This window comes from Sciurus carolinensis, chromosome 4 (genome assembly GCF_902686445.1).
Source record: "Sciurus carolinensis chromosome 4, mSciCar1.2, whole genome shotgun sequence".
NCBI classification, from domain to species: domain Eukaryota; kingdom Metazoa; phylum Chordata; class Mammalia; order Rodentia; family Sciuridae; genus Sciurus; species Sciurus carolinensis.
Genome location: NC_062216.1, coordinates 49720323 through 49747979, shown reverse-complemented (window position 1 = coordinate 49747979; position 27657 = coordinate 49720323). Strand labels below are relative to the sequence as shown.

Here is a 27657-nt window from a genome sequence, read left to right as displayed (position 1 = left end):
ACAAGCTCTTCTATTTGCTGGCTGTGGTGACACATGCCTCCTATCCCAATGGAGGCTAAGCAGAAAGATCACAAGTTCCAGGTCAGCTCTGGCAATTTAGCAAGATCTTCCTTCAAACCAAAAAAGTTTTAAAAGGACTGGGGATGTAACTCAATGGTAGGGCACCTCTGTGTCCAATCTCTAGTACAAAAGCCAAAACAAAAAATGGAAGAATATTGGCCACAGAAAATATTCTTGAGATTTATAAATACTCCAAGATTAAATTTCTAAAAATGCTGTCCACTTTGAAATTTTGGTTCAATGATGAACCGAAGTATTTATAGTAACCTTTCACTAATAAAAATCTTGTTTCTGCCAGAATTAAATCAAAATGCAATCAGGTTAAAGAGGTGAGGACTTCTGTGAATAAGATGGTCAAGAGTAATTTCTACTCCTCTGATTGCTAAACCAGGGCATCTACTTAGGTCCCTTTCTATTTGCATCCCATAGGGAGTGTTTCATTTAACCAGGCAGCAGAAAGAAATGATTTGAGGGAACTGATATAAGGAAAAGCACCAGAGCCAGAGATATAGAGCCAGGCAGGAGTCATCTGTCTACACAGAAGAGAACCTGGGATCCAAGATGGTGGAGATCAGATATAAAGTGTGTCTTCTAGTCTTCTAGTTCCCACTTACTTATTTCCCTCCCTCCCTCCCTCCCTCCTTTCCTTCCTTCCTTCCTTCCTTCCTTTTTTCTTTTTTTGAACTTAACTCTTCCAGTTTGCTCCAGTCACAGCAGTTGGGAACTTCAGTTTTCTTGTCTTTCAGTTACTGGTTCTGTCACTCTTAACACCCTGCCCACTGCTTCCCAATTCCCTTTGCCACCTGACTGGTAGCATCTGCTTATTAACTTCCCCTATTAATTTGCAATGACCTTGATCCCAGAAAAGATTCGATGTCTTCCTTCTCTTACCTGAGATCTTTGCTCTTCCATCCATCTCTTTCTTTCCCTCCCTACCTTCCCACAGCCATGCTCTTGGACCACCAAAACGGTAAGTAAATCTTTTCTTTATAAATTTCCCAACTTCAATTATTCTGTCGAAGCAACAGAAAACAGACTAAGACAAGAATGAATGACAATCATTAGTCATTTTCCTGATTAAAATGCCAACTGTTATACAGTATCTTCAAGTCATTACCAACAGATTCTTCTTTACAGATTTATAACACAAGGAAATGATAAAGGAAAATTGATTTTCACAGTCTCAGAGCTTAACTACTGAGAGGTGAAGGAATAGTGATCACATTTTATGTGAACATTTTCCAAATACTCAACTGCACTGTTTGTAAGGAATTTCAAAAGAAATGGTAAAGTGGGCATTACTACTTTAGTATTTTCTTCCTAATCACTTTTAATTTTGATATTGGCAAAAATTACCTGTGGTAGTGTACAGAGCCCCACTAAGAGGCCAGCAGTCTGGCCCAATTCTATTCTAATTTTGGTCAGCTGTGGAACCTCAGTAATTCCTTCCTGGCACTCAAGTTTCCTAGTGTGCCAAAACAAGGGGTGGATAAAAGTATCCTTTTATTTCATTTTAGAACTGAAGGCATTAACATTATGTAACTGATTTGTCAATTCCTGAACACATGAAGCAGGAAAAAATAAAGTATCTTTCTCCCAACGTCATTCTCCACTCATCTAGTAAGAATTTTACAAGAAGAAACAAAAGAAAATCTGCTGAGTATTCAAGGTTCTTTATAAAGAAGTAGTATTTTCTATTACATTTCTTCCACTTATTCCCTACCATATAAAAAGAACAAGGTGATGTTTTGTTGTGGCTCATTAACAAGCAGAGTAAACAATGTTTCTCCAGTGCTAATAAACCATGATTAACTTTTCTTCCTTAAATAAATAGTTTTAATTTCTCAGTCTATATATGGCAGCTGATAATCAGTAGCTTAAAATATTAATGTGCTTTAGGACCTCGTTTCCAGGGGCAGTTCTTTACAGTAGCTAGAGATGCCAGATTATCTCTAAGAGATCATTTTTGTTTGCTTTGCTTGGTTTTTATGGCACCTATTTCTTCAGAAACATCTTTTTAAGTTACAACACTTGCAGAAATTGTGTTTTTACATATGTTTTCCTTGTAGAGAATTTTTGCAGTTCTTATAATACAAGTGTTACCTTGGCTTAGTTTCATGGCTGATCTGAGCATCTTACTTAAATTGAGTGCTTTAGATGGATCCACCAACCTGTGAAAGGGTGTTTTCTTAATCCTCAATTTAATACACTGATTTTTTTTACATCTTTGTTTCTAAATTGTTTAGAACATCAATTGTTTATCCCTAATAGAAAGAATGTTGTGTTGACTCCAAAGGGGTCACATTCAATGCAGTGTTTTGAATTCAAGGGAATGTGTTGTTCAGGATAGAAGAGCAAAGGAAATTTCCTTCACATTTCTTAAATATTTAATGAACCTTAAGCATATTTTATTTTTCATAGTTTTTTTCTGTCTATATAATTATGTAAATGTGTGGACTTTGTTTAGAGTCTGATTCAAATGAACTAATTGTAAAAAGGAAAATTATAAGAAAATTTGAACACATTATTGTTAATTTTTTTCAAGTGTAATAATCATATTGTAGTTCTTTTGTTTAAAAAAAGGGGGTCATTTTTTAGAAATATCCACAGATGAAATGGTATGTCTTGGATTTGCTTCAGAATAATCTGGAATAGAATGAAACAGATTGTTGGCCACATGTTGAAAATTGTTCAAGCTGGGGGCGGATGGGACAGAAATCTTAGAAGTATAGGGCTGGGAGGAATCATTACAATCCATCTTGACTCCACTTTAAGAACTGGTTTTGAATATCAAAAGGAACTAAGTCTCAGAGGTGGAAATGGAGTGTAAACTTTAAGGGTAAGAGTAGGAGAGGATTAAAAATGACAAAGGAGAAAAATAAAGAGAAGGAATCCATGTAATGGCTTCAGAATATAGTCTTCCTTTGGTCTCTATGGAAGATTGACTCCAAGATCTGTGGTAACCAAATCCCTGGACACTCAAATCTTTTATCAAAGATTTCCCCCCTCTTTTCCACCTTCCCTTTCTTTCCTCCCTCTTTCCCTCCCTCCCCTTTTCCCTTCTTTTAACAAGATCTTACTATATTGCTCAGGTTGGTTATCAAACTCATAAACTCAAGTTATTCTCCCACCTCAGCCTGCAAGTAGCTGGACCATGCCCTGAGGAAAATGGTGTTTTCATATAATCTACACACATCCTCTGTATACTCTAAATCATCATTTCATTACTTATAATACCTTGTACAGCACAAATGCTATGTAAGTGGTTGTTATACTGTATTGTTTGGGAAATAGTGACAAGGAAAAAAAATGTCTGTATGTATTCAGTACAGATTTTCTTTTTTTTTTCCCAAATATTTTCCATACGTAAATGATTGAATCTGTGGGTTTGGAAACAGAGATACAAAATCCCAACTAACGGAAAAAAGTTAACAGCGCTTGAGGTTTAGGAGCAGGAGAGAAGTGGCAGAAAGAAATATGGTTGGCTGTCTTAGATTTTACTTCTTGCATGTCTTCAGTTCAGGTTAGCCATGTGGTTCACTCTGTGCAATGAAGCAGGAGTGGAGGTGGTGCTTCTTGCCTCCAGACTCAAATTCTAAGAGCCACTGTGTGGGTTTCCATATTTATTCCCTAGTCTCTGCCAAAAAACTAACCATGTTCCTGAGACAATATCTGAAGAGGAAGCCACTGTCAATTGATGACAGACACATAATGAATGACAAATAAAACCTTGCTTTAGTTCGCCTGAGGATCTGGGTTCCCTCTGCTTCTGCACATCACTGTGCCCCTTCTATTCCACTTAGAGGGCTTTTTGTTGACCAAAAAGTTTTGCCAGCATTCAGGTACTACTTCTGTCATGAGCAGTTAGCATTAGAATGGAATCATCTTCCATTTCCAGTCTATACCACTAATGAATATTCCAACAGAAAAATGAATGTTTTGGGGTAGGGATACTGCTACCTGGTCCTTTAGGCTGCATTCATTTACCCGCCTCCCAACTACTTGTCAGTCTGTGAACATCCTAGCTAGCTATCATTTCATCAGTCAGCTTGAAAGTATCCTTCTCCATTATTGGTTCCTGTTAGCCTGGCGGAATTCAACTGCGTAAGGATAGCTTCCCGCCATCTTTTCTCATGCTTTCTCTCTCCTACTCACTTTCTTTCTCTCTCCTCCTCGCTTTTCACACTCTCTCTTGCATGCGCCCTTTCTCTTTTCCTCTCATTTTCTCTCTTACCCTGCAGGGAGACGCTCTGTTTGCTTAATAAACCCTCTTATGTCAATTCCCGTGTCTGGTGTGGTTTCCTGGATTCTTACAGGGATGTTAATACTCTGGTAGCCAGAAGTAGGAGAAACTACTGTTAAGAGTAGTGACAATTTAAAATTTATCTTTAAAAAGTCTGCTCTCGTTCAAGGTTTAAAAACAAAACAAAACAGAAGATTGAAATGATTGAAAAGATGATCTGCTTACCTATAAGGACCCCTGCCTTTATAAGTGGCAGAGTGGCAGTTTTGTAGATTATGGTGCTTCTGAGGTGGGGCTGCACTCAAGCAAGGGACCTTGTCTAAGAATCCCTCCCATAGAGGAAGGTGTAAAATTGTACCTGCAATCTGGTGCAGGTGAGAGCTAAGGGGAAGATTCGGGGCAGTCACCAAGCAGGTGTGTGGACAATGGCCTCTAGAAGACAGTGCATCTAACCCCATTTCTTATGGATTTGTTTTTGTTTTTGTTTTTTGGAGAGCAAGACAGTCAAGCTAGCTTTCAGTCTTTTGAAGTGAACAGACATACATAAAAAATTAGGAGTTAAAAAGGGAACCAGTCTTTCAGGCTACCAAATTAAGATAAATACACCTCGAGATGGGAGATTGAAAAGTGAGTTCAGCTTTCAAAGATGATGTGGTCAGCAGAGATACCAAGAAACCAGAGCCAAGAAAAACAAGGTCATTCAAATTGAACCTGCTGAGACAGGACAATAGCCTGACCCCTTCTGAAAAAAATAGTAGGGACTCTCCCAGATGATAAGGACAGACTCCATCCAGGTGGTGAGGAACAAACATAGTCACTAAAGTAACCTACAGTTACCTTTATTAGCATAGTAAAAAACACACTGTAAGGTGGAGACTTCGGATAATAATAAGGCATGAGTTACATGAAGAAACATAATGAAGAAGAGTGCAGGTATAACTTAAACTCCACCCCCGCATGTGATGACATCAAGAAACCAAAGTCCCTCCCTACCCTGTAGATGCCATAAAAGCTGTAGCCTTTGTCCTTTGGGTCAGCCTGGGATTGCAGACCCCCATATGTGGCCTCCTTTATGCTCCAGCATAAAAATAATCTTGTTTCTGTCACAGTTGTGCTTTTATCTGATTCTGGTAGAAAGCACAGGAACCCACTGAGCCAGTGACAGTGGAAGGTGTCGTGAATCATTTCATTTCCTCAGGCCTTTGGTTAAATATTTTTTATTTAAAACTAGTCTGATTTCACATGAGTTTTGTAGGATCAAGGGAGAGGAACTTATTCATGGTTGGGGTGCAAGATACAGGATGAGAGTTAGTAGCTTGGGAAAAAGTAAGTAGAAAATGGCCAAGGTTGGGGGCAGTGCTGGAAATAAGAGGACATCAGCCCCAGGGCAGAGGTACAGACAACAACTGGGACTAACCTGTATAACGTGCAAGCCTTCCTGGGTTTCCCAGAAACACTGTGAAAGATTGACTGCATAAAAATCCGAATATTCGCCAGGTGTGGTGACCCAGGTCTGTAATCCCACTATCTGGGAAGGCTAAAGCAGGAGGATCACAAGTTCAAAGTCAGATTCAGCAATTTAGTGAGGAACTAAGCAACTTAAAGGAGATCCTGTCTCATAGTAAAAAATAAAAATGGCTGGGGATGAGGCTCAGTGGTTAAGCTCCCCAGGGTTCAATCCCTGGTACCAATAAATAAACAAACAAACAAATAAAATAAGGAGCAGAATATTAACAAAGGTTGGGGTTTGAATAGTTTCTTATTCTTTGGAGAGTTTAAATATCCTTTTCTTTGGGAAGCATTCCTCTATCCTTCTTTCCCTGTTACTGCCAACTTCCTCTACAGTCACACTCCAACTGCAGATAACAGTAATTTTTCATTAACCTTGGACATACATTTCTAGACCCCCAGTTGATGCCTGAAACAGTAACAGACGGTACCAAACCTGTAGAGACTTGTCCTAAATATACATACTTATGATAGTTTAAGTTATAGATTAGGCAAAATAAAAGATTAACAATAATAAAGTGGAATATTTGGAATAATATACTATTATAGAAGTTATGATCTTCCAGTTATCATGGAAAACAATATTTTAAGTGGAGGATGATATATAATGGGGGTGGGGGTGCGAAATGAGAGAATAATGGGGGAACTTTAGAATATGTAGAAGAAAATGAGAGGGAGGGGGTATGAAAAATGGTGGAATGAGACAGACATCATTATCCTATGTACATGTATGATTAATGGAATGAATCTACATTGTATACAACCATAGAAACGAAATGATGTACCCCATTTGTGTACAATGAATCAAAATGCAGTCTGTAAAAGCTAAATAAAAATAATAATAATAAAAAAAGAAGTTATGTAACTGTGACTTCTCTTCTCTCAAAACATTTTATTAAAATATATTTTCAGACAGTGGCTGACCTTGGACAACTGAAACTACAGAAAGTGAAATGGTAGATAAAGGGAGACTCCTGTATAATGTAGGATAGGTTTCTAAGATATTTACTTTTGCCTGTTCCTTTTCTTTTCTTTCTTTCTTTCTTTCTTTCTTTCTTTCTTTCTTTCTTTCTTTCTTTCTTTCTTTCTTCTTTCTTTCTTTCTTTCTTTCTTTCTTTCTTTTTCTTTCTTTCTTTCTTTTCTTTCCTTCTTTCTCTCTTTTCTTTTCTTTCTTGTTGCTGGGAATTATGCATGCTAAGCAAGAATTCTATCACTGAGCTACAGTCCCCACCCCCTACATTCCTTTCTATTTACTTTGTATATCCTGTGTCTAGGATCAAAAGTAAATTAAGTGTCCATGATGAACCATGCCCCATGCTGCATTCCAGGTGAAAATCCAAAATATTATGCAGATGAGATTCTGGGTGTAGCTTTTCCCTGCCTTGCTATTTAAGCAGATGGCAGGTTCTAGACTCATTTTCTCAGGATGGGGTGTCACCACAAGAGTATATTGGGAAAATGTTTTGTTTGTTTTTGTTTTCTTTTATTGGTTCTTTTTAGTTATACATGACAGTAGAATCCATTTGACATAATTATAAAAGCTCAGAATATATCTGTTCTAATTCAGACCCCAGTACCTCTTCTTCCCTTTGTCTCTCCCCACCAGTTGTTCCCTTCCCTCTATTGATCTTTTTGCCATTTCCCCAGAGTTATTTTCTTTTTAATTTCTTGTGGATGTAGATTCACTGTGGCATATTCATACATGTACATAGGAAAGATAGGTCAGATTCATTCCACTCTCTTTCCTTTTTCCCATCTCCCTTTGCCTACTCCACTGAACTTCTATTCTTTTTGTTATCTTCCTGCAGACCTCTTATTGTGAGTTAGTTTCCAAATATCAGAGGAAACATAAGAACTTTGATCTTTCACTTAGCATGGTAGTCTCCAGATCCATCCGTTTACTGGCAAGTGTCATAAAGTCATTTTTTATGACTGAGTGATACTCCATTGTATATGAAGGGTTATGGAAAATAATATTCCTGCAAGATAACCCTGAAGAAAAATGGAGAGAGGTGCAGCTCGGGAGGAGGGAAGGGAAACTAGTCAATGATTAACCTCCCAGCAAGTTCTTTCCTGATAACGGGGGGCCCTAAAGGAAAGGGGTAGAAATTAAATGTTGGGCCCTAATCCTTGACCTTCCCCCTTGGCAAATTAGTCCTATATGGAGGCACAGCAAATAACATTGGGTAAGATTTGAGTACTTATCCCTCAGGGCCTGGACTCTTTTATCTCCCTAGACAACAATGAGTTTCAACATTTTTACAACTACCCTCCTAAAGTTTTAACCTGTACAACTAGCTCCTCATGGTCGAAACTGCACGTGCACAGCTTCCAATGATTACATCAGCCTCATTGTACCCTATAAAACCAAAATCCCCTCTGTAACTGATGGCCATTTTCACATCCAGAAAATGAGCCTGAAGGTGCCCAAGTCCACGAATGAACAAAGATTTCTGAATCCGTTGAGGTCTGTATTCTGTCCTTGTGCACTTACAGTAGATATATACCACATTTTCTTTATCCATTCATCTGTTGAAGGGCATCTAGGTTGGTTCCATATCTTAGTTATTGTGAATTGAGCTGCTCTAAATAATTGATGTGGTTGTATCACTGTAGTATGCTGATGTTAAATCCTTTGGATATACAGAGGAGTGGGATAACCAGGTCAAATGGTGGTTCCATTCCTAGTTTTTTGAGGAATCTCCATACTGCTGGAAAAAAGTTTATCAAGTCCATTGTGATAGGATGAAGAAACTTTGGGGGAGAAAAATGAAGTGTTTCCCTCAGGGTTTTCAATTAGGGGAAAACTAATTGAATTTGGGCACAAAGATTGTAGTGTTCTGTACCTTTAACCTTAGCAGCCCATTTAATATGACACTTTGTGCAGTATCCAGAGACAGTGGGTGGCTGGCTCCAGAATGTAAATCTGTAAATATGGAACTTCCGTTTGTTCCGTTAGCTATTTTTGTAGAGATAGAGTTATTGAATTTGTTTTCCTTTGTTCTGTACTCCTGCATGGTCCAGTGATCCCTGCCTGGGAGCTCATCTTTCACTGACATCTCTGGGTTAGATCACCCGCCACCCCTACTTGTGCAGTCGACCAAAGGAAACAATGTTTACTGTTTATTAGGGATAAAAATAAAAGTGCTGCTAAGCAGGGTACCTGGTGATTGGCCTTCTGGATTTGGTATTCTCATCTTTACTATTGAGGAATTGTGCTCTCTCCCCACCCCACGCTGCAGGGCAGTGAGATGGGGAAAAACGACAGGGACATGCATAAATATCTGGTGCTCCCAGAGCAGCACCCCAGGTCTCCCCATCAGTTGCCTCTGTAAGGCCCCTCCTGCTCCTGGATTCGACCATCTGCTGTGATAATGGGCCTCCATGGGGACACTGCCACCTTTCATGATAGTGAAGCCAGAATTAAAGATAGGCAGCGTAGATAGGTGATTGGGTCAGATGGAAAAAATGGAAGCCAATTTGAGTACAGGAAGTTTGAGACCGCCCCTGGGAGATTGGAATGTTAATATCTCCAGAGCCCTTTGATTACCAAGATTACCTGCCTATACTACCCCTCCCAGAAGGTTGTTAAGGAAGCACCCCCTGAACAGATAGGGAGCTGCTAATGCCCCCTGGGCTGCCGCTCCCTTCCTGCCCTGGATCACTCCATTTGACCCTTCCCCATGCCCATCTGCGTCTCACCGTTTAGCCATCCCACCAGCATCTCCTGGGCCTAGTCACCTACCTAAGCAGGAAGGGGAGAGATAAAGGGGAAGAGGGCAGAACAAAGAAAGTCTAAAATGTGTAAAAGGGATAGGATGCTCTTACTTCTTGGGATATCAGAATACCAGCTATGGCCCCATTCTCCCTCCCAGGAGAAATCTGTTATTAAATAAAACCTGCTTTATACACTTGCCTCAGCACTTCTCTAATGTTCAAACTTCAACATTTAAGGAAACAGTACTCATCATGGATAATCAGTGGTATCAGTAGCATTGTCCCTTGCTCGCTACAAGCTTTCCCGGATGCAAATTCTCATCTCAATTTGGTTCCTTGTTTTCATTTTCTCTGGAATCTTAGTTTCAGATCCTCCAACACTTTCCCTTGTTTTAACTTTGAAATCATATTTCTGTTCTTAAATACAAAACTACAACAACAGAACAGTCTATCATTCCTAAGGTTTAGTGCAGAAATTTGGGTAGGGAAACTTGCACAATGACTGGGAACAAGGTAGTAACAGCAGTCCCAAGAGGTACTATGTGGCTCAGAGTGACTGAGTTTGCATGATGTTCTGTAAAGACTGCATCATTAAGATGTATGTTTTAGTCAGATTTTTTGCTGTTGTGACTAAAAGATCTGACCAGAACAATTTTAAAGGAGGAAAAGTTTATTTAGGAGCTCACAGTTGCAGAGGTCTCAGTCTATATACAGCCAGCTCCATTCCCCAGGGGCTCCAAGTGAGGCTGAAAATCACGGCAGAAGAGTGTGGCAGAAGCAGTTCTCAGAAAGCAGAGAAACTCCACTCACCAGATATGAACATATACTGCAAAGTCACACCCCCAATTCCCACCTCCTCCAGCCACACCCATTTACTTCCTACCATTTCAGTGACCACTCAGTTAATCAGGGGATTAAATTACTGATTGGATTGGGTTAAGACTCTCACAATCCAATCATTTCTCCTCTGAACCTTCTTGCATTGTCTCACCCATGAGTTGGGGCGGGGGGGGGGCACCTCTCATCCAAACCATAACAATGTATTTTAAAAGAGTCCTGTCTACTTGTGTAAAAGGAAACTACTGCTTAACAGGACAGAATCGGTAAGAAGCAGTGATAGTAATAGCTAATGTTATTTTTGCAATGTTGGGGATTAAACCCAGGACCTTGTGCATGCCAGGCAAGTGCTCTACCACTGAGCTATATTCCCAGTCCATAACAGCTAATACTTAACTATCATTATCTCTATGAGCCATTTTCTCTGCATGTTACTTTTAAACCTCACACCTTATAAGGTAGGTACTAAACTTTTCCTCATTTTACAAATGTGGAAATGAGACACAAAAAGGTTAAATAACTCAACCAAAGTCACTGTGTTGGTGTTCCATTACTGTAACAAAATACCCAAGACAATCAACCTAAAAGGAGGAAAGTTTTATTTTTGACATGTAATTTCAGAGGTTTCAGCCCATGGCCACTTAGTCTTGTTGCTTTGGGCCTGTGGAGGTACAGTACATCATGGAAGAAGTATGTAGTAGGAAGAGCTGCTCACCTTATGGTGGCCAGAGAGCAAAACAAGATAGGGCACAATTCCAGTGATCTAACTTCTACCCATTAGGCCCCAACTTTTAGTTTCTACCACCTTCCAATACTGCCAGGGGCTGGGGCCAAGTCTTTAGCACATATGCTTTTGGGGTACATTTCATATTCCAATATAGCAGTCACATAGCCCATTATAAGGAAGAGCTGGAAGTCTAGGTGATCTGACTCAAGAGCCTACACTGTAACCACTATGCTACTGGGTTACTATGCCAACCTTCACAGAATTCATAAAATAGTTATAAGGTTCAAGTTGTCACAAGTCTTACTAGTATTGCTTTGTTTGATGAAGGTCTGAAACAAGGCAAATTATGGCATTTCTAGGCAATACATGGATATGATGAACCTGTAGTTTGGACATGTAACTCATAACCAGATTTTTTTCTCAACTCTCTCTTGTTACTTCCTCACACCTATCCTGAAATGAGCAATCAGAAATCTGGAGTCATCTATGTTTGAGTCCTCTTTCTCCCACACAAATCTCCTTGGTCATTACTTTCATCTCCCTGACATCTGCGATTGATGTTGGCATGTCAAAAGTGAGAAGCTGTGCTATCACTGCTGCTGTCCCAAATAACTCTTAAAACCCAAGAAGCTGAGTAAGAGCAGAATGCTGCTCCACGGAAATGCTCACATATCCATGGTCCTGCATGCCAGCACAGGAAATTAGCCTGCCCCTCCTGTGAAATCTTTCCCTTCTGTGAACCTCCATACTCTCTTGGCATAGACAGGAACTGACTTCCTTTCATATTACTTTATGTATTTGTCTTGACTTATTAAGTTTCAGCAAGAGACCACACACTCCAGTTTTTTCTACTGCCTAATCCTGCTTACAATGCTATCATGTAGTACATAAGTAGCACTGGGGATAAGGAAGTTTACTACGGGGAAAAACTTGAACCAAATGTAGAATTTCAGCAAAAACAATTTTGGGTGACTTAGCCAAGGTGAAACGCACATGTGAACACCAATCACTTCTGATTAGACATTTGTCAGTGTCTAGAAGGGTTTTCAAATAGTGTGTTTCAAAATCAGTTTAAAGCACCTGACTTGAAAATAATTACTGGTAAATGACACTTCTAGTATGAAATATGGCTCAAGACCAACTTTTTTAGGAGACTAATGCCCTTGTCTTTACTGTTGTACTCATACCTTGGTTTTAAAGCTGATTCTTTCTTGTTTTGGAAGTTGATGATTAAGACCAGAGCAAAAATAAACCTAGCTCTCTTAGTTTAATTCTAGAAAGCTGTTTCAATTGTCAACATTTTTAGAAACAATCTGTGAATGTTTGATGCTAAGTATATTTAGCTTTCAGGAAATTAATCTGTCTTATTTTGAGGTGGGGAAGTTTCACAAATTTGCACAATTTATTTTTATATCATTGTTATATTTTTACATATTGTGCAATAAATTGATCTGTCAAGAGAAAAAATATTTGATATTAAATGCCAAATACATAATAAATTAAAACAACATTAGTATTAAGTAGCCACACTCTTATAAACAGATATGGAAATATTCAGGTTTAATGTTTTATTCTATTTAATGATTTCTATGGTTACAAACTACAGCTGTTTTCCTTTCATAGTATTAGTGATTTTACTAACTCCTGAAATTTAAAAATCTTGATTTCCCATCATTAGTATTGCCTCTAAATAAAAATAAGAAAACAATTATAATTCAAAAAGGTTTTATGTTCATGATCTCTTCCTCATGGAATGGAAAGGTTTGAATTTTCTCTGTCCCCATCCCACTGTTATAAACTGGAATTTACAAGTTTAACAATTAATATCTTAATTGTTGTGACTGTGGTGTATGGTTCTAAACCCAAGGATGATTTCAAATAATCTTTAAGAAACTAGAAGCAAAACATAGAATACAAAGTTTGTTATAAAAATAAACTTCCTTCTTAGATATTTTATAATTAAAAACAAATGGGAAGACCCAGAAATGAGAATAAAGAACTAGTAATATCTTGAGCTCAGAATAACTCCAGGTAGAAAACTTAGTAATAAGGCTTCTGCTGCTGTACAGCACAATAACGTTCCCTATTTCAGATTATCTGGTAGACTGTTAAGAACTAGATTTTTTAAAAAGCACTGTCAGAAGGAAGAATACCTGTCACAAAGCATTTCATTTGTAGAAGAGTGGGAGACACCCTAATTAAGTCAACTGATATTGCACTGTATACAAAAATGTTATATAATTGATTCAGTGAGCTTGATTACCTCATTTTTCCCCCTTAAATGTTCTATTCTTCCTAATAAACAGCAAATATATTTAAGGGGCATTAAGAACAATTAAGAAAAGTAAAAAAAAAATTCCCACAATTCCTGCAAAATACAAATCTGTGGCCATTTAGAAAGACGGTAAAAATTTTTAGTCTTGAATTACCAGGGAAGAAAAAAAATATCTTATTATAAAAAGGCACATGTATATGATCCATTTAATACTCTTGTCAAATGTTAAAATAAATCCAATGTTAGGTTTTTGTTTTGTTTTGTTTTTCTACAGGGATTGAACCCAGGGCACTTAACCACTAAGCCACATCCCCAGATCCTTTTATATTTTATTTTGAGACAAGGTCTCTCTAAAGTGCTGAGGCTGGCTTTGAATTCATGATCATCCTGCCTCAGCCTCCAAGCCACTAGAATTACAGGTGTGCGCCATTGTACCAGCCCAATGTTAGTTCTTAATGGGTTAAGTTTCACTTATTTGGAATATTTACCTACTGGATATGTTTTCTTCCTGGGAAGTCCCATAAAAAGAAGCTTGTAATAAAACGAGAGCTCCTGATTTCATTGAAAGAACAATACAAGTTTATATGGAAGAAACAGGAATTTGAATTTCTCACCAATTATAAGCATCATAAAGTATCCTAGAGTTCACAATATACATACTACTTAACAGGTTTGTTATTTGAAGCTTTCTGTAACTTATGAATCTTGTCTAGAATTTATTTAGAAACCTGTATTATTTTGGCAATGTTCCAAAAATCATATTAGGGCAGACACTAAGAACCTATGATAATTTGAAAAGCACATAATAAGATCATAATTTAGGGCAATCTGAGACAAAATTAATTATAGATAACAGTACTGTTCTCTATTCACGTTGTAACACACAGAATTTTGTTTGTAATCCTTGTAAAAAGCAAAATACTCAATGACAAATGGCAATAAATATGTGAACATATAAAACATGCAGTCACAAGAAAGTTCTGAAAATGTAAGAAAAGGACTTTGAGATCATCAGTAGTCTTAACTGAACAAAACTCCTATGACTGTTTTGTAAAGGGTTAAAAATTCTTCCCCAAATCAGTCCTTTTGTTATAGCTCAAAATCACTGGGTTCCACTGTAATATTTGTTACTATGGTTTCAATTTTACTTTTAAATGGCTTCATTATAATAATCCGTTACTATGGTTTCACTTGTACTGCTGCATGTCTAATGTTATAACCAGTGTCACACTTTCTTTGTATTACATTATTAAAATGGTTAATGCACTTTAGGAACTGAAGTGTGACATATACTTTCATTCCAAAAACACCCACAAAACTAAAATGGATATTTAAAATCTTTATTGTTTCATCATCAAAAGTTTTCTTTCCATAGAAGAATGGCAATGTTGTGTCAGTGCATATTCTATGGAAAAATCATACCTCCAGTACCTAGCCTAGAAACCAGAGACAGCACTGTAAGCTCATGTGCAAGGTCAAAGACACAATGCTGCCAATGCAATTAGTATACTGAAAGATTATGCAGCTGTCAGAAGAAGAGTCTATGGCCAAGTAATAAAAGAGTAGCAGTGCACTGCACTGATATTCTAGAGAAACAAAAATTGGAGAAGGACCAGAGAATGTACTCACTTCCTAAAGAAAACAAAAAAAGCCAGATCACAGGCATAGAGTTCCAGCTGTATCTCCAGCTGTCTAGTATGTGTACTTGTACCTTCCTCTTTAAGTCTAGAGCATAATTGCACAGCAAGCTATTTTCAGCCCATGTGTAAATGGCATGGCTGCATGCAGATATGTCATTCTGCTCCCCATTTCACAGCCCAAAGAAACAAAACTTGGGTTACGCAAAAACACCTGTAGTTTTAGGCATCTTCAGTAAAAAGCTGAAATTTGTTCCCATTTCTCCAGAGAGAAGCTATAAAACAACAAAAAGCTGTCATGATTACTCAGTTCTGAATGAAGGCAACAATTTTTATGTAAGTACATTGAATAAACATATAAATATCCTTAACAAAATACTGTCAGATCAACTACAACATTTTCCTAACGAGTTCCTGAAAAAGGTACTGATAATCATGAGATGCAAATGACCACTACAATTTGATCATGCTTGGTTACTGGGAATTTTTTGGTCAGATCTGTGCCTAAAGCTGGATTTGGCTAATCTGCATTAATTCATATGGCAAATACCTTTTATAAGAAAAAGCAGATCTATTTTGATAAAATCAGAACCCAAACATTTGAGAGGTATACAGGAAACTTGTCTTAAGTATTTTAAAATTACATGTGATATAACCTTAGAATAAGAACTACCCTTACCATGGTCTAAATCTTAAATTGTTAATGCACATTATCTGCAAGACTAACAAGTAATTTGTTAATCATGTCATGGCCTTGCAGGAGAAGGGGCACTCTTAAAGTAACAGCATAGCAATTATTTTCCAGGTAAGTGAAACATCTCTAAATGTTTGAAAGGTTCTTTTACTTAATACATACAACATACAAAATAAGTTAAAAGAAGGAAGCAGAGGAGGGTTTCTGGTATTTATGATGCAAACATATAACTTTCCCTCATCAGTAATAATTCCATGTATGAACATTTTACCCATGGTAAAACTTAAAAGGCTGATAGATCAAAAATTTCACATAAATAGAAACAGCATTCAAACAATGGAATTTCAATGTGTTTCTTCCCACACTGCAATTCATTCTACTTTGACTATAATAAACATAAATAAAAGCCATATCTCAAAAATCTGTTTTTACATCCTTAAAGTTTAACATAAATTCTTTCATCAATTGAGAAGAAAAGAACTCCTTTGTAGCAATTCCATAAAACAATTTTCAATGCACAAAACACCTATCTACTAGTAAAACCAGCAACCCTTATGGAGGGCATGGGCATTCATATTTGGCCCCTCTGAGGTATAAACGCAGCTATACTTGCACTGAGTAGATAATCTATAAGGTATGCTAACGGTCTGCATGTTTGCATAAAACTGGGAGCAATGTCATCCTGACTGATTGAAAACTTATTTTTATATTTTTTTATAATAATGGACGTTAACAAATCTTAAGAGAAAATATGTACGTTAGCCCAGTAATAAAGCCAGCAGAATTCTGAATTCCTAAAAAACAATGCAAATGGTTATTACATTTAAAAAACTTTTAACATGGCATATTGATAAAAAAACTGAACAAGAAAAACAAATACTTAGATTCAGCAGGACACCACAAAAAGCATACCATAGATAAGTGTGAAGTCAAGATTTTTCAAAAGAGAAAATCCTTTTAATCCTTTAGCAAGTCTCTGTGAAAATAGTATGCATACAATAAAATTGAGTAGGGAGCACCTAGAATACCCCCAGGAGGCTTGCTACACCATTCAGCATTACTGCCCCATCTCCTGTGTGCATGGATGGCCAACAGATGACAAGAAGTCCATGTGACAATAGTTCAGCTATTCCTTTTCACCACTGCTGCCAGCTGAAGTCATCATTGCTTCCAAAGACCAAGAAGAAGCCTAGTATAGTTGCAAAGATGACCGTGTTTCCTGTGAGAACAAGTGCACAAGCTCCCCACTCAATCTGTGAAAATAAGGTACAAACACTCAATTAATAGACATATGAAAAACAAAAGGGAAATGAAAAGCAAATCAAGGTTCTAACTTTATGCCAATCATGATTCAAAGAAAATGTTTTTTTAATAACTTTCACAGTAATTAACACTGAATGGTACTTTTATGGAGCTATTTTTATTTATCTTTGTTTAAAAAAGCAGAAAGTTATGAGAGATAATTACTTTAAAAAACAATCTTAACTTCTGGCCTATGATGACACAGCACAGAATTCTATGATCTTCAACTTATGAAGAAATTAGCTCTCTTTGTGAATAAAAAAAAAATCTGTGTTGAGAAGAAATTAAATTTAAAGTATCAAGGGATGGAAACCACATGTGCACTTTCTTTTAAAGGGGTCAAGGGAGTAATTAACTGCTTTCTCCAAGTTGAAGGGTGGTCAGTCTCTGCTGCCTTCTCTACCTGAGTAGACAGTCTATACAATATGCTAGTAGTCACAGAGGTAGAGCTGTGAATTTGGGTAGGTGAGTCTGGACTTAGTATAAGTAGCCCAGCTCGTTCTCTTTGGAGACACAAATAGAATATACAATCTTCTCATGTTTTCCAGACTTATATGGGACAGGTCTGTAGGGCTGTTCGGCACTGGGTGAATTAACGTGCCTGATTCTGACAGGTAATGGGAAGTCAAATGCTGTAGCAGACCTATGCCATGCTCTTCAATATCATTTTGAAGGGATTGAACTCAGAGGCACTCGACCAATGAGCCACATCCCCAGCCCAATTTTCTATTTTATTTAGAGAAGGGTCGCACTGAGTTCCTTAGCACCTTGCTTTTGCTGAGGTTGGCTTTGAACTCATGATTCTCCTGACTTTGAACATGTGATCCCCTGAGCCACTGGAATTACAGGTATGTGACACTGTGCCCGGCTTCAATACCATTTTTATTAGTTAGCAAGGACAAACAAAGATCTAAGATTTTAATCTCTATGTCTCTCATCTCTTTTTCATGTCAGTAACAAAAACTTTTGAGAAAAAATTTAACACAGTCTAATAGAAAATCATCCGTAGCAAACTAAATTCACTCACCAAATGTGCTCGGGCAAATACAATAGGGAGTCCAAAAGCTGAGACAACGATGCCTGTTGTAAGAAATATGGCAAGTTCCTTACAAGCATTACTCATAGCATCTGTATCATCCACTAATCTTCTTGCTATGCAGTATGGAATAGGTGAAAGGATGTAAAAAAACAGAACAAAAAGGGGCCAGTATTGGCTAGAAAGAGAAAAATAAGTTAATGTAGTTTTTGCTTTCTGTTGTTTTTCCTACATATAAAAATATGCTTTACTCTTTTTAAAGACCAAAGGAATACTGCAAGATATAAAACATAGTTGAGGAAAAAAGCTACAAGCTCAACACTGAAATGCTAAATATTTTAAATAATATTATCCGTAAAATCAACTATGAATTATTAAATTTTTCTAATATTAAAAGAAAATGCTTTATAAATTTTAGCAGTTGGAATCAAGGTCTCAAATTCAAATTTTTTCACTTTACATTATAAAAGCACAAAGAAAATAGAAATATTAACACAATCACTTTTAAAATTCAAGATTCATGTCTTTGACATCCTGCCTTAACATGAAGTGAAAAACCCCTTCCCAAGCTTTCCTTACGTCACTAGGAACTCCCCCAAAATAGTGAAATTGAAATAAAGAAAACTAATCAAAAGTAATATTGGACACTTTCAATCAGAATACAGAATTTATCATAATAAAAACTGATGGTTTTTAGTCTACTGTTCAGTTAGTGGTATTATGCTGATGTCATTTCCTGGTTTTGATAGCTGCGGTTATGTAAAATTACACGACTGGGGGAAGCAGAGGAACCTGTTTGCACTGTTTTTGCAATTTCTTGACAGTCTACAATTATTTCAAAATAAAAAATTAAAAATAAAGCAGATATAAGCTACACATCATACTGGGGATTTGCATATACTTAGAAGATTACACTCAGCAAAGACTTACTGATGCTTTTCCTAAAAATCTTTCCCTAAACATTTAAGTAAAAAATTGCAAATGGAATATATGCTTAAGAAAAAAACTTCAATACAAAAGCACAAAAAGTAAAAACTAAAGGTCTCCCGAGACTCCCCTGCTTTCTCTTCCCCAATCTCCTAAAGAGTTTTTTGTGGACTCTTTCACAATCAAACACAGATAAACTTTAAAAAGGTGACTGGGTCACTGCATTTTTTTTTTTTTTTTAATATAATGATGGATCTTGAACATCTTATATAACAGTATTTATGGTTCTTCATTCTCTAGGACTTCCTCAGATTTTCACCAATAGACATACAACTTAACCATTTTTCTTTTGATGGACAATTACATCATCAGTTTTATTTTTTGCTCATATAGACAATGTTGCCATGAACATATCTATAGTCTCCTTCAACAACATATCTTTGCGAACACTCCCAAGTGAATTTGTGTGAGAAAGTCCAAGAAGTAAAAGACTAATTCCAAGAACTACAAGCTACAAGCAAACTGATCTCTAAGAAAACTGCATCTATTTATACTCCCCAAGCCCCTCTACCCATAACAGTACCAAGCAGTGCCTGTGTGCCCAACTTTTATCTTTGCCAATGACCACATTTAGTGTTGAGAATTTATTTAGGTATATTTTCATGTACTTATTAGTCATGTATAGTTCTATTTTCATGTTTTTTGTTCATTTTTCTGTTAGTTATCTAATTCTTCTTAACTTATCTAAATATTAATTCATTTATTTTTGGTGCTGGGGATCAAACCCAGGACCTCACACAAGTTAGATAAGCGCTCTACCACTGAATTACATCCTTAGCTCTTAAATATTAATTTTAAAATAGTCTATATTAATGAAAATTGTGAACATCCTGTTTTTTAGTCAACTGTATTCTGACTCTGCTTATGATACTTTCTATAAACAGATGTTTTTAAATTTTCTTGTATTTAATATTGTTGATAGGTGTTTAAAACAGAACAGTAGGCCTGAACTAATGTGTTGCTATCTTGTCATTACAGACTTGACAATAGAGAACAGATAATAGCCAAAAATGTTTTTGTATCTTAGTGTCCTAAAATATTTACAAATAAACTTTAAGTGATGATTTCAAAAAGGTTTGTTTGGTTAATGAACATTTCTCTGCATTAATTTTACAGTAGAAAATAAAATATTTTTAAAGCTTAAAAGCAAAGAAAAACTTTGCCCTTAACATACTTTTTAAAAGGACAAAAATTTTACCTACTTGTATATTGGAAGAGCACATCCAAGCATCAAAAACATCAGCCCAATTGCTCCTCCAAAGGACAAACTAATCAAAGCTGTAAAGAAAATAAAAGTCCAACAGATTATTTAAGCCAGTTAATATTATTTTTGTTAATATTAATATTAGCAGTTGGAACATTACCCCAGAAGTAAAACAAAACAACCCCCCGCTGATAAACCTAAATGAACTCAAGAGTACACTGTCTTTAGAAGTGTCAAGCTACATAATCTGAGAAGAAGTCTTCTGTGGAATCTTCAAGTGATAAAGATTGAGCATCATTCCTAATTTTTGAAAACTGAAATCTGAAATGTTCCAAAATCTGAAACTTTAAAAGCACTGACATGATGCCAGAGTGGAACATTCCAAACCATAAAATTTTATTTCACGTAATTACAAATACTTTAAAAATTACCTTCAGGCTATGTATATGGAGGTTTATACGAACTAGAAATGAACTTTCTCGGTTTAAACTTGGTTCCTATCCCCAAAACATATTTCACTGTGTATATGAAAATATTACAAAATCCAAAACACTTTCTCTGATCTGAAGCATTTCCAAAAAAGGACACAATCTTGTATTAATTTTCAGAGCTCTAACCTATTGTTAACACAGGACCACATCCCCCCAACTAGTTGGTTTCATTTCTAATGAGTATCATAGTTGACAGGATCAATGCCCCTTCAGGCATGACTCCACAGATCATTATAGTTTTGAAAAGCAGTGAACGGAGAAACTTCACATTCTGATGTTTACTGGACTTTAGAAGCTTCACTTTATGGGAAAACCTCTGCCAATCAGTTCCTGTTTCTTTCACATACACCCTCAACATACATAAAACTGACAGAGCTGGAGGCAGTGGTGCACACTTATAGTCCCAGCTACCCAGAAGTCTAAGGCAGGAGGATTTCTGGAGTCCAGAAGTTCATGGACAGCCTGGGCAACATGGTGAGACCCTGTTTAAAAACTAAACCAAACAAACCCATAACTGATAGAAAAAATTTTTTAATAAATTAATCTTATTATAGATCTTTAAATAGTTTACAAAACTATGACTAGGTTTCCTCAGCTAAAATCCTAAGTATTAGAAAATTTGTAGGAAAATAAGTACAATTCTGTGCTATCACTATTTTATTATATTACAAGGTAGATGCATTTTACATTTAAAGGTACTTTCCTTCCTTCCCAAATCCTTCTATGATGTCACTATTTCATTATTACAAAACAGATGCATTGTACAGGTAAAATAAGTATTTCTTCTTTCTCCTTCTCCTTTTGGTACTGGGGATTGAATTTAGGAGTATTCTAACTCTGAGCTATATCATCACAACTTTCATTAAAATTTTATTTTGAGACACCATCTGGCTAAATTACTGAGGCTGGTCTTGAACTGGTGAGCCTCCTGCCTCAGACTCCAGAGCAGCTGGGATTACAGGCATGTGACACTTTGCCAGGACTTGAAATATAATTTCTCAAGACACACACAATTATACAAAGCAGTATATTTTAAACTACTTTTACATATCAACGAGTAAAAGTAACTTTCTTGAGTAGGTACAGTCAATGACCTAGATTTAACCCAAGAAATAAATGATCTTTTTTAAAAAAAGTTCTATACACCTTGTGTTTTTGCAGATATAGTAGCTAAGAGAGTAACTTCTGTCTAAGTTACTAAGACAAAAGCTAAAATATACAAAATTAACAGTAAAGGGGTTAATGCTGTCAAGTATTACTGATATACATTTCACAGCCAAATGGTCAAAATCAAGGACCACTGACAAGGTAGCTTGGTTTTCAGTTGTTTCATTGATGTAAGTCATGACAACCCTGAACACATCTACTTAGTCCTTAATCCCATTATATTTTCCGTTACAGAAAAAAATTTTTTTTCATTTTATTTTACAGCAAATGATGCATTTCAAGTTCACAAGAAAAAGCAACATAAAGTGTAAAGGCAATACTGAGTTTTATTTGTCTTTCTAGTTCAAAATAGGTCCTGATGCATGCTACATTAGGCAACTACCCCTAGCTCTCCATACTTCAGTAACATTGGTCTTCTTTCCTTTCCTGGAAATCAGCAGGTTTCAACCTCAACCACATGGCCTCTGAACATGGCCCCTCTACTTCAGTTTCTCATTCACTCAGGAAGTATGAAGCCAGATATGTAATAGATGTTGGGGATATGGCAGTGATTGTACATGGCCACTTCATGCTGGAAGAGCCCTGCCCCATTCCTTTTCTCTTTCCTCTGACTCAACTACTATTTTTCCTTCAGATCTCAACTCAATCATCTCTTCCTCAGTAAAGGTTTTCCAAATCTCCTGGCTAGACCAATTCCCCTACTATATTTTCATCCATCCATTCAACAAATATATTTTGAGCACCTAAGGTATGTCACACATTGATTTTGCTACTAGAGACAGCAATGAAAAAAAAAATCGGAGCTCTTATTCTAATGGAGCTTACATTCTAGTGGGAGAATGATTTAAAAAAAAAAAGGTAAGGGATGGGAATGTAAATCTAGACACAGGAGTCTGAAAAGGTGTCTCTGATGAGCTGACATGTGAGCAGAGTGCCATATGAAATAAGGAAGTACTTGTGGTACTTGGGGCAGCATCACAGAAGCCCTCTTAGCACTTTCGTTTCTCAGTTATCACAGATGAAATTTCATACTGACTGGAATGTTTTTTTCTTCTCAACTGTTAGCTTTATGAGAGCAGGGGGTAAATTTTTCTGTTACTAATGCTCAGGTCCTAGCACAACACTCAATAACAAGTTATTTGTAGAATGAATGTAGCAGTGTGGAACCAGCAGAGCTAAGAGTTTGGAGGCACTGGCTCTTAGTTCCTACTAGCCACTAACTAGTTCTTTAAGTATTTATCTGACTTAGTGGATTTTTTTTTCCCTATAAAATTAGAGTTTGACTAGATCTAAAAGAAATAATTCTCTTATCACTAGAGATACTGTTAATACATTCTGATGAAGTAAAAATACATGTCTTTTTCTTTCTTTTTTTTTTTTTAGATGGGGGCTGGGGAATGAACCCAGGACTTCTTGCACGCTAGCAAGTGCTCTACCACTGAGGTACATCCCCAGGCCTATCTTCACGTTTTTAAGTATCGTTCCCAAACACTTAAGTTTACTACTATAAATACTATACAGTTACTATATAGTAACAGTTTATTTATATTTATGCACTAGTCATTTATTCAGAACGTAGCTTAGAAGCTTGAAGGAAGAAAACATTAGTGCACAGAGACAAGTAGATGCTGTAAAACCCAAACACTTGCTCATTCTCTCTATGCAGGCCTTAAGCTTTTATTCAGTGGTTATTAATCCATTTTTGTAATACGACTACCAGATGTGAATGCAAATAGAGTAAAATTTTTTCATTTTAAAGACCCATCTATGTTTATTTGTATATTTCTTTCAACAGGTTATTCACGTACACAAAACAAAATTCAGTGAAAGGTTAACTTCTCTTTCCAAAATTAATAACTAAAAATTTTTAAGTTTGATTATCTTGTTTCCCACCTTGAAATATATGAAAAATAGGAAAAAGTTGCACACAGGCAAGAACTGCCCTCGGAAAGGAGCTGAGAAAAGTTTTAAATCAGGTAAACATGGCAAGGGACAAGTAGTCTGAGGACATATTGATGTCTCTGAGTATAGCTTCTTCTACTGCAGAGAATACTCATTTATATTCTTATCAAAAAAGAAAGTTTAAATTCTTCCAAGTACATTTTTTAAAAGTTAATGAAAAATGATTTCTTAAAAAAATCAAATGGGAAAACTAAAAGGAGATAAGGTTCAGGTATCAAAAAATAATGTTTTATATGTAAATTGAGATTGCTTTATTATAACTGCTGTGAATATTAACACTGGAAGAAAATTTGTATTGTATTTTTTTATACCATAGGATTCAATTTCTTTCAAATGTCAGTGTATAATGAAAACAAAAGGATCAAGGAATTGTTTAGGCACTCAAAATACCCTGGATACTTATGTTCCATTCAATACTCAATATTAAAAAAGGTACAAAAATAATTTTATGTGGCATTTCCTCTTCCAGTCAAGAGAGAAAGGCTAATGAGGTTAAATAAACTGCTTAAAAGTATTCTCAAAACTTGTAATGTTTCTTCAGCCTTATGAAATCTGCAACTGGGCTAATTTCTATGTATAAACTGTTGTCTTTAGATGACACATCATCAAGGTAAAAATTTATACTGTAATTGAGTGATGCAATATTTGGTAGACAAGACTTACTTGAATTTGGTTTCAACTCCCAAAGCCTCTAGGCTAGGGATGAAACAGCCCAATTATCTAGCAAAATTCTCTAGAGACAAAGGGCTAATTCTGTGATTACAAAGAAATTGGAATAGAAGGGTCCAGTTCCCTATCTTGGGAGTTATCAGAAAGACAACCATATCACAAAGTAATAGGCAAATAGCTCAAGAAATAGTAATGGTCTCTAATTATAGCAACACTTCTTCATAATAAAGATAATAAGCCAACAGGAAGAAAACATCCTAACAATCATACCATAAAATCCTACTGAAACCAAAACTGTAAGTACAATTTTACTTGGGACACTTTCACCTAGTATTACTTAGATTTGGAGAAGGAAATTACAAAGCTATTCTCTTGAGTGACTCCTTCATTAATTACATTTAAAAAACGGAAAATAATAAGGAAACAGTCAACATCCTAAATACTGCAGCATTTTACAATAACTCCTTTTCACTTAAGGATTTAAAAAGGATTTATGATGGCTCAAAAGATTAAAAAGTACCCTAGTTACTTAAAGTACAAAGAAATCAAATGTTTTAAAACATTGAAAATGAGGAAGAAACTGTATATGACCTCTGGGAAAGAAGTTCCACTAAAGTCAACATTTAAAAAAAAAAATACAAAGAAAAACACTGCTATCCAAATTGTTCACTTCCTGCTTGCCTGCCCCTTCTACAAAGCGGCAGGTCAATAAATCAATGTAATTCGTTAAGAAGTCAACTGAAAACATAGCTCCTAATCACACTGATAAAACTACAGAAGAGCTGGAACGAATGCAACATCTCTTCTTCCTAAAGAAAATATAGGGATGAAGGAGTCATTTTTCATTAAGTTGTAACTATCTTTAAAAACAAACTTGCATCTCAAAAAGCTTCAAGGTGCAACTGTGGAGAAGAAAATCAGGAGCAATTTGAGATCGATTAGGTTGCGTATTGTATCACACTAACACTACAGATCAAAAAGCATATATTTAGGGGTGTCCCGGGATTGGATGCGGATGCCAGGTTTCGGAAAGCACCGTCCTTAAGCTCTTCGCCGGCGCAAAGCACCCGAAGATATCACTTGTGCCTTGAAATGGGAAATGACACTCTTTTTTCCATAACTGGCTACCCTAGCGGCCTCAACCTCCTCAAAACCACACTCTGCCCGCCCCCCACCCGTTCTCGGATGCAAACTCCTGCAAAACACGTCTGATGGCCCAAGTCGCCACAGGCTCCTAACATACCAATAACCACATCGCTTTCCGTTCGGAATCGGGGGGCGACGGGTTAGAGAGGCTTCCCACATCAGCAGAAGGTGGGGGCTGCTGAGAGAAGCCGCGGTTTCCGTGGTCCTCCCCGGGAGGGGGCCGCGCCCACTTGGGCTCCGAGGCAGCCAGGGCTACCGCGCGTCTGGGGTCGCACTGCCGGGAGCAGGGACCCCGCGCGCGGCCGGCCCGGGAAAGCGGCGACCTGCGCGGCGTACTGCGCCCCCGGCCTCCTTTTCCCAAGCGGCCACCCGGACCTCCAGCGTCCCGCGTCTCAGGCCCACCTTTGATGCCCGCCATGGTGGTGATGTCGCTCCTGGCTCCACAACCCGAGGCCGCGGCGGTCAGGGAGACCAAAAACGCACGGCGGCGGCCAGACAACACCCGGAAGTGCGCGACGCAGCACTTCCGCCGGCGCCTCGCGCACTCGCGGGGGCGCGGGGGGCGCGCCGGGCTTGGGCCTGGCTCGACCCCTTCCAGACTTCTAAGTTCCAGTTCGGGTCCCGCTTCCCAACCGGGTCCGGGTTTCCCGACCGTGCCCAGGTTTGGGGTACCAGCCAGAGCCAACCCTTGTATTCCCGGCAGGGTCGGGCTGAAGCTTCACGCCCCGGGCCCCGTACCGCAGCCGTCCGTCTGCGTTCTCTGCCTAGAAGGCAGCGCACGAAGGCACCTGCGAAGTCTTTGGGGGATAGTGTTAAGTTCCTAGAAGCGCACCCGTTTCTCTTTCCTGCTTTCAGCCTAGTAATAAAGGTTGGGTGATCTGCGCTTGGCTTCTGTTTCCTACACTGAACTAGGGTTTTGGTGAGAACTCTCCTCCAGAGCTAGGAGCACCAGGACCCATTAAAGTGGGTGGGGAATAATACCAATGCAATCACTTGACAGTCTGAGAATTGTTCCCTTCTTGATAGTTAAAAGGAACAGGAAAAAGAAAAGAAAAGGAGAAAGCAGAAGTCCGATGAGTTTATTTAGCTATCCTACAAATATTTATTGAACAGTTTATGTGTTGGGGGAAAGGGGGTAGACAGCAGGGTGAGCAAAACCAGACGCAGTTTTTGTCTTTAAGTTGCTTGCAGACTACAGAGGGACACTAACACGAAAAATTGTAAAATTACAATAAGATAATTGCTAATAAAGAGAATTCGAATATACCATTCTAAAACACCCCACTTTGACAAGGATTATTTTGAGCTTCAGGCAGTAAAGAAACTGCAGATAAAGGAGAATCTCTGCTCCTACCCCTTTTCTGCCCAAAAGCAAGAGCATAAGTTCCAAACTTATGTTTAAAAAAAAATTGCAATGCAGATTTTCCCTATTATAAATAATTTCATTTCCGTGATCAGGAAGTGATCCTGTAAATGGCATCAATTTGAGTCTGCATATGTGTTACTACAATAACCCTTATCTTCCTTTAGCTTTTCCCCATATATTTATCTTCTCACTATTTACTGTTCCTACAGGTCCAGACCCTCACTTTTCTACAATGTATCCCTCTTTTTTAAGATAATATACTTGCTCCCAGGTCTAACTGATTCTTTGCGTTATACCTTCTTTTGCGGGGGAGGGGGGAGAGTCTTATTACACATGTAAAATAAACCATTTTCACCCTTGTTAATCTGTTTTATGTCCGCTTAATTCACAAGTCCCAGCCAATGAATCTGAGAGGGAAGACAAAGTTTTTATCTTTTCTTGTGGGAGGAAAAATGGGTAAATAGTCCCATGAAGACCTAGGATTTGAATTTGCCAAGGAAGATTTCTCTAAGGGAGAGAGGACAGAAGGATGAACATGTGTGATAAGTAAGGAAAGAGGAAAAAGCCATGAGGATGCAGTAGTGTGCATGTGTCTGGTAAGCTTTGGCATCAAATGGAGCAAGGAGCT

The 27657-nt window shown here is 37.5% G+C and overlaps 1 protein-coding gene across 1 annotated transcript; it reads right to left on the bottom strand.

Annotated features, from left to right (window-relative positions):
• Nucleotides 1-14694: 14694 nt before the first annotated feature.
• Leprotl1 (leptin receptor overlapping transcript like 1) lies at nucleotides 14695-26196 on the bottom strand. Its single transcript, XM_047550793.1, has 4 exons — nucleotides 26066-26196; nucleotides 20227-20302; nucleotides 18029-18215; nucleotides 14695-16952 (listed from the first exon to the last, which is right to left on the bottom strand). The coding sequence occupies exons 1-4, from the start codon at nucleotides 26079-26081 to the stop codon at nucleotides 16836-16838; spliced, it is 396 nt and encodes a 131-aa protein (XP_047406749.1). The 5' UTR covers nucleotides 26082-26196; the 3' UTR covers nucleotides 14695-16835.
• Nucleotides 26197-27657: the final 1461 nt, after the last annotated feature.